Source organism: Anomaloglossus baeobatrachus, chromosome 2 (assembly GCF_048569485.1).
Source record: "Anomaloglossus baeobatrachus isolate aAnoBae1 chromosome 2, aAnoBae1.hap1, whole genome shotgun sequence".
NCBI lineage: Eukaryota > Metazoa > Chordata > Amphibia > Anura > Aromobatidae > Anomaloglossus > Anomaloglossus baeobatrachus.
Window position 1 is genome coordinate 586,631,499 of NC_134354.1, and position 8,524 is coordinate 586,640,022.

General features: G+C 44.2%; 1 protein-coding gene across 1 annotated transcript in view; it reads left to right on the forward strand.

Moving 5' to 3' along the window:
• Nucleotides 1-3,336, forward strand: part of OBI1 (ORC ubiquitin ligase 1) — a 61,152-nt gene extending 57,816 nt beyond the window's left edge. The window contains exon 6 of the mRNA XM_075334362.1: nt 911-3,336. Within this exon, the coding sequence (XP_075190477.1) occupies nt 911-2,204 (1,294 nt within the window). The 3' untranslated portion in view covers nt 2,205-3,336. The remainder of the gene's footprint in view (nt 1-910) is intronic.
• Nucleotides 3,337-8,524: the final 5,188 nt, after the last annotated feature.

The window sequence follows — 8,524 nt, forward strand, 5'->3', positions numbered from 1 at the left end:
GTGTCTTTGTGCAATGCAGAAAAGGTGAACGGAGGGACTCTACATGCTTGCTTCCTCTGTGAAGCATGGAGGAGGAGGTATGATGGTGTGGGGGTGCTTTGCTGTTGACACTGTTGGGGATTTATTCAAAATTGAAGGAATGCTGAACCAGCATGTCGACCACAGCATCTTGCAACAGCATGCTATTCCATCTGGTTTGCGTTTAGTTGGACCATCATTTATTTTTCAACAGGACAATGACCCCAAACACACCTCAAGGCAGTGTAAGGGCTATTTGACTAAGAAGGAGAGTAATGGGGTGCTACACCAGATGACCTGGCCTCCACAGTCACCAGACCTGAACCCAATTGAGATGGTTTGGGGTGAGCTGGACTGCAGAGTGAATGCAAAAGGGCCAACAAGTGATAAGCATCCCTGGGAACTCCTTCAAGACTGTTGGAAAACCATTTCCGGTGACTACCTCTTGAAGCTCATCAAGAGAATGCCAAGAGTGCGCAAAGCAGTAATCAAAGCAAAAGGTGGCTGCTTTGAAGAACCTAGAATAAAGACATATTTTCAGTTGTTTCACACTTTTTTGTTGAGTATTTCATTCCACATGTGTTAATTCATAGTTTTGATGCCTTCAATGTGAATCTACAATTTTCAAAGTCCTGAAAATAATGAAAACTCTTTGAATGAGAAAGTGTGTCCAAACTTTTGGTCTGTACTATATATATTTATTATGCTTTTCTAAATTGTTTTGGTGCCAAAATGTAGGTGATATCTCTACTTTTAAATGATCTCATTTTTAGTACCTGCAGTCAAGAAAGTTTAATTTTTTTGATGCATTAAAATGTGTAGTTGTGTTTCACTTTGGAACATTATTTGCTAAACTATGATTTCATAAACTTTCCTGATGTCTTTCTTCTAGGTTTGGGAGGTTCACAGTGGCTGCACTGCAAGCAAAAGTAGATCAGTATGAACGAGAGATGAGCAGGCTTAAAAAAGCTCTGGAGAGGAGCGATCAATACATAGAAGAACTTGAAGCTCAGGTTGAGCAACTGAAAAGACCACTAGAGGATATGCAAAAAGAAAAATCTCCGTGTGGAAATGCTGCTCATGTACATGATCCTACAACCACACGTTCCTGCCAAGAACTGAAAGGAACACATCACCTTTTGAACCAAAACCATAAAACAAGGGTCTGTTCAGAAGTATCCAGTAGTACCTCATCCAAACTAAAGTCATTTTGTGGAAATGCCGGCTCACCTGAGCTAAATATGACGTTTAACAGATACTCATCTACTTTAGAAAATAGCAATGAGCAACTAAGTATAGGTAGAAATGGTCAGAGGGTAGGTACTGAAGTGGCTGAAGGCTTTGGAAGCCCTACTTCATCGTTGCCTTTTAGCTCTCTTCATGTGAGCACACCAGGTAGCAAACCAAATTGCTCTTCCAGCCATGGCCATCTAAAGAAACCTCTGACTTATCTCAGGAAACTGGTTTTTGATGATATGCCTAACAGAGGAATTTCCACCACTTCTAATAATGAAATCAATTTGAATACTGGTGAAGGCCAAACATACGTTAGAGAGCCAAAGCCAAGTTTCTTACATTTTTGCCAAATCAATGATGCGTCACGAGATAGTAAATTACCATTGCAAAGAGACGTTGGTTTACAAAAGGATAACAGACCAGATCTAAGAAAATATGCTGAAGACCTTAATCACAGAGTCTCAATTGAAAACACAGTGGAACTCTGTGACCATAATGTCAATGACCTTGATAGTGTTTGTAATGGAAGAAGTAAAAGCTCATCTACATCGGGATCAAAAATGAAATTACAGATTGATTCTGCAGGCAAGGTTGGCAAAGATCATGGAGATTATGCATTTTCTCAGGAAGGTGGAGAACCTATTGCTTCATGTTCTTCCTCTGCAGTTGGATATAGTGAACAATCTCCACACTACATGAAACACCCAGCTGGGGCTATCCAGGATAAAAACTTTCATAGCCATCTGCCACATACACATACTCAATCATGTAAACCATCATTACAGTCGAAAGAGCAGCTAATGTTTCATTCTGCCACAGGAGAGGCAAAGTCTACGGGGCCTTCATCACAGTCATCTCAGCTGTCCCAAATCTACAGCAACAGTCCTCCAGCAAAACGTAAAATGCTAAACCTATCTAGTGACAGCCCTTGTAAATCATCAAAGCCATGAGTTGGGATTTTGTTGTGTCTTCATGGCTTGATGTCATTATTAATTCTAATGATTAGAAGAATCTACCTTCTAATTTCTCATGGATTCTGTTAAGGTGGTGTCACACATAGCAACGCAGCAGCGATCACGACCAGCGATCTGACCTTATCAGGATGGCTGCTGCGTCGTTACATGGTCGCTGGTGAGCTGTCAAACAGGCAGATCTCACCAGTGACCAGCCCCCAGCCAGCAGCGACGCGTGGAAGCGTATTTAAGGTAAATATCGGGTAACCAAGGAAAGCACTGCTATTGGTTACCCGATATTTACATTAGTTACTAGCCTCCGCCGCTCTCACGCTGCCAGTGCCGGCTCCCTGTTCCCTGCACTCCTAGCCAGAGTACACATCGGCTTAACTACCCGATGTGTACTCCAGCTACGTGTGCAGGGAGGCGGCACTATCGGCGTGAGAGCGGCGGTGCTAGTAACTAATGTATATATCGGGTAACCAAGGAAAGGGCTTCTTGGTTACCCGATGTTTACCGTGGTTACAGCTTACTGCAGGCTGCCAAACGCCGGCTCCCTGCTTGCTTCAGTTCGTCGCTCTCTTGCTGTCACACACAGCGATGTGTGCTTCACAGTGGGAGAGCAACGTCTAAAAAATGAAGCAGGACATTCAGCAACGACCGGCAACCTCACAGCAGGGGCCAGGTCGTTGCTGGGTGTCACACACCGCGACAGCGACGGGATGTCGCTGCTACGTCACAGAAAATGGTGACTTATCAGCGACGTCGTTGTCGTCGTCGCTATGTGTGACACCACCATTAAGCAGATGTCTCCTGATTTTACAATGCAAATTGAATGCTCTTAGGGGTGCTTCACACACAGCGAGCTCGCTGCTGAGATCGCTGCTGAGTCACGCTTTTTGTGACGCAGCAGTGACCTCATTAGCGATCTCGCTGTGTGTGACAATGAGCAGCGATCTGGCCCCTGCTGCGAGATCGCTGCTCGTTACACACAGCCCTGGTTCGTTTTCTTCAAAGCCGCTCTCCCGCTGTGACACACAGATCGCTGTGTGTGACAGCGAGAGAGCGACAAATGAAGCGAGCAGGAGCCGGCATCTGACAGCTGAGGTAAGCTGTATCCAAGATAAACATCGGGTAACCAAGGTGGTTACCCGATATTTACCTTAGTTACGAGCCTCTGCAGCTCTCACGCTGCCTGTGCTGCCGGCTCCGGCTCTCTGCACATGTAGCTGCTGTACACATCGGGTTAATTAACCCGATGTGTACAGCAGCTAGGAGAGCAAGGAGCCAGCGCTCAGTGTGCGCGGCTCCCTGCTCTCTGCACATGTAGCTGCATTACACATCGGGTTAATTAACCCGATGTGTACTGTAGCTATGGTAGGAGAGCAAGGAGCCAGCGCTCAGTGTGCGCGGCTCCCTGCTCCCTGCACACACAGCTGTGCGCTGGTAACTAATGTAAACATCGGGTAACCATACCCGATGTTTACCTTAGTTACCAGTCTCCGCAGCTTCCAGACGGCAGCTCCGTGCAAGCGAAGCGTCGCTTGCACGTCGCTGCTGGCTGGGGGCTGTTCACTGGTCGCTGGTGAGATCTGCCTGTTTGACAGCTCACCAGCGACCATGTAGCGATGCAGCAGCGATCCTGACCAGGTCAGATCGCTGGTCGGATCGCTGCTGCATCGCTAAGTGTGAAGGTACCCTTAGACATGTTGTGTACTTACTTTGAAAAGCCATGGCTCTATCAGTCTTTGTTTAAATTTTCACTGCTAAAGTTTTACATGAACATCAGTTGCATCCAAATAGACCTGGACTCCTAAAATATTTATCCTAAAACTTCCAAAAAGGAATATATAGCCATACTAATGTTGAATTGCAAAGAAAGTACACTAACCTCATCTGATCGGAGTTATTAATATATGCAGTGTCAATTGTGAAATCTGGTCACCCCTGCATTTACATTGTCATCTTAAATACTCGCTAAACGTACATTGTAGTTTTATTTTTTTGTTTTTATAAAGTAATTTATAGTAGTATTCATTATGACATTATGTATGACTAATATTCTAGTTTGAATAATAAAAAATCATGAACAATTTTTATTTCAGATTTATGTTCTTTCATTAACAGTAGAGCTAACATTGCTTTATTAGATGCAGTATTAAAGCAAATTCACACTAGTATTTGACCAGCACAGTCTGATAGTCTGGCACTTGTTTCTAGTACACATTTACAGTACAATGTGTAATTTCACAAAAATAAAAATCAGAAGACTGGTCAAAATATTTATAATATTGAAATCGCCACTCAAAGTAAGAATATGAAAAAACTGCCTTGGTGGAGAAGCCTATCCTTGGTTTCAAATGTGTCAATCCCTAACCCTTAAGGGGTCTTTACACGCAACGACATTGCTAACGAGATGTCGTTGGGGTCACGGAATTTGTGACTCACATCCAGCCTCATTAGCGACATTGTTGCGTGTGAAACATACAAACGACCGCTAACGATCAAAATTACTCACCATATCGTTGATCGTTGACGCGTCGTTTTAATCTCAAATATCGTTGCTGCTGCAGGACGCAGGTTGTTCGTCGTTCCTGCAGCAGCACACATCGCTATGTGTGACACAGGAACAAGGAACAACATCGTAACTGCAGCCGCCGGCAATGAAGAAGGAAGGAAGTGGGCGGGATATTCCGGCCGCTCATTTCCGCCCCTCCGCTTCTATTGGCGGCCGCTTAGTGACGCCGAACAAACCTCCCCCTTAGAAAGGAGGCGGTTCGCCGGCAACAGTGATGTCGCTAGGCATGTGTGACGGGTCCTAGCGATGTGCGCCACGGGCAGCGATTTGCCCATGACGCACAACCGACGGGGGCGGGTGCTTTCACCAGCGACATCGCTAGCGATGTCGCTGTGTATAAAGTGGCCTTTAGTCTTTTTTAAGTTCAAGCTGTAATCCCATGGTACGCATTACTTTGCAGAGTGAACTATATACAGTTTTTGCTGTGGTTTTGCATTACTTGTATCTAACTATATTTCCCTAAAAGCATTGTGGTAAAAGTACTTCACTGTGTGAAATCCCCTATGGTGGATGAAAACTGTTAACAGGGAGTCTTCCTCACCCCACCCAAAAAAAATTACGGTTTGATCTTAACCCCTATCACAACCATACATTTGTTGTGCAAAAAGCACTTTGTTTGATACGCATATTCAGGTGCTCTTTGTACCCTTCGTGTGGCCATGAGATTCCTCAGTAAGCTTGCGCTACTGACTCACTTGGCCTGAACAAGCGCTACCTGAAACCGTGGTCACGGTTAAAGTCTGCTCACCCCCGAAACCGTAAGTCACGTGACATGATCACGTGGATCCGATGGTAGCTCACATGACTCACTTCCTGTTTCACCAGGCCTAGAGCTGTGTTAGATAGGAGATGAGCATATCTGGTGTTAACAGCTGTGTAGCTGTGATTAGCAGATATGGAAGAGCGATCAGACTGCTGATCCTTAGTCCCCTAGGGGTACTAGTAAAATAAAAAAAAGTAAATAAAGTTTTGAAAAATTAAAAAAAAGAAAAAACCTGAAAGTTCAAATCACCCCCCTTTTGCCCCACTGAAAATTAAAGGGTTAAAAAAATATACACACATTTGGGCGTTTCTGAAGGTGGCAATACCAATCTATCAAAATGTAAAATCAATCTAATCGGTAAACGGCGTAGCGGCAAAAAAAAATTCCAAACACCAAAGATACGTTTTTTGATTGCGGCAAATCTTGTGCAAAATGCAATAACAGGTGATCAAAACGTAGGATCTGCGCAAATTTGGTACCATCAAAAATGTCAGCTTGAGATACAAAAAATAAGCAGTCACTGAGCTATACATCCCGAAATATGAGAATGCTACGGGTCGCAGAAAATGGCGCAAAACGTGCGCCACTTTTTTGGACAAACATCTGATTTTATTTTAACCCCTTAGATAAAAGTAAACCTAATACATGTTTCGTGTCTACGAACTGGGACCGACCTGAGGCATCACACCCACACATCAGTTTTACCATATAGTGAACACAGTGAATAAAATATCTCAAAAATAAACGTCGAATCGCACTTTTTTGCAATTTTTTCCACATTTGGAATTTTTTGCCGCTTTCCAGTACACTATATGGTAAAACTAATGGTTTCATTTAAAAGTATAACTCGTTCCACAAAACAACAAGCCCTCACAAGGCTATATTGACAGAAAAATAAAGTTACGACTCTCAGAAGAAAAATGGCAAAAACAAAACGGAAAGTGCAAAATCGTCGTGAAGGGGTTAATAGGGAAGCTTGAGCAACATGCTGCAAAATTCTCTGAACTATATTCGAAAATTATTTACTAAGGCATAGTAGCATGGCAAATCTTATCAGCACATGGCACAGGTTAAAAAGAAGGAAGCGTGAACCATTTTTGGTAACAGGTACCATTTAAAATAGGAACAAAACTTGTATGGAGGAAATCTGGGGTGCAGCAAGATTGCAGTATTAGGCTATGTGTGCACAGTGCGTTTTTCGCGGCGTTTTTGCGCGTTTTTCGGGTGCGTTTTTCGACGCAGGTGCGTTTTTGTGCGTTTTTAGCCACCAAAAACGCAGCGTCAAAAAAACGCAGCGTGCGCACATAGCCGTACTGCTCCTGGGGCATGGGTTATGCTCATTTTTACATCTCAATTGATGAGAAAAATAGGTATCTATTAGGCTGTGGAGTCAGAGTTGGGGTCCATTTTGGTGGAGTCAATATACAATGGACCGACCCCTACAATGTATAGTAAAATCGGTACAGTAGTTCAATGCAGTATGGGATGAGTATTCATAAACATTTGGGAAAGTTATGAAATGTCCTATAAATGTCTGTTCTATTCCTGGTCAAAGAATCTAGGCTTTAAGTTGAAATGAATCTGTGCTGCACTTTTGTATGCTGAGTAGTGAATATCCTCCTCGACACATAAGGGTAGAAACACATTGAGAAGGAAGGAATGCCTGCACTCATCTCAGAACTGCTAGAACAGGTTCTGGCTATTGTAACCGACAATGCTTCAAACATGACAAGTAGAATTAAACTGATGAATGAAAATAAGGGCTCATTCAGACGACCGTTCCGTCTGTCCTGTTCAGTTCATGTTTTTTTGCTGACCTACTGACAGGACCATCTTTTCAATGTCTTTTGTGTAGGATTGGATGGCACACAGAAGCACTACCGTGTGCATCAGTTCCTACAATAACACACATTGGTTGCCGTATGTTCGTTCTATTATTACAGAACATGTCCTATTCTGTTCCATAATAACGGACTGTGACTCAATACAAGTCAATAGGTCCGCACAATCCTCGGAAGCCGCACGGAAGCACTTCGTGTGACTTCTGTCGGGTGACCCTGCAGTCTGTCCTGCTCCCACGGCTGCTCACACTACAATGTGTCAGCATCTGCTTGCACTGCAGTGTGTCAGATTCTGCTCGCACTGCAGTGTGTCAGCAGTTGCGGGGATGACAAACACCAACATTAGGAGGTTAGCAAAGTTAATTACCTGCAGTGATGGTCTGTTGCTCTCCTGATGTCAGCGCTCGTCACTGACTTCCATGCCCGCCGCGTTCTCACATCAAGTCTCGCGGGTGGCCCAAGACTGTGACTAGCGGTGACGTCACGGGCTCCCGCGATACTTCACTTGTGAACTCAGCAGACAATGGAAGTCAGTGACGAGCGCTGACGTCAGGATTGCAGCGGCGTTTATCACCGCAGGTAATGTACCTAGCTAACCTCCTGAAGTCAGCGCTCGTCATGCCCTGCAGTGGCCTGAGCTGACCTATTGATGTTAGCTCAGGTCACTGCACTGCTCTCCCAGCCAATGGGGAACATTCTGTTCTTCATTAACTGGGACAGTGAGTATGGATCGTCGCGGGACCTCCTTATTGGATTACACCGGACCCGGATTTATTTTTTTCTTTTCAATAAATTGGTGAAAGGGGGAATGTGTTGGGGAGTGGGGGTTTTTTTCAAATAAAAATGTGTATTTTTTTTGTTGTTTTATTACTGACTGGGTTAGTCATGTCGGTTATCTGATAGACGCCGTGACATCACTAACCCCAGGGCTTGATGCCAGGTGAAATTATAAAATTATACAGCTGGTATCAACCCCATATATTACCCTGTTTGCCACCGCACCAGGGCATTCGGGATGAACAGGGTAAAGTCCTGGGACTGTTGCATCTAATGGATGCTGCAATTCTGGCCGGATAATGGCTGATATTTTTAGGCTGGGGTCTCCCAATAACGTGGGTCTCCTCAGCCTGAGAAT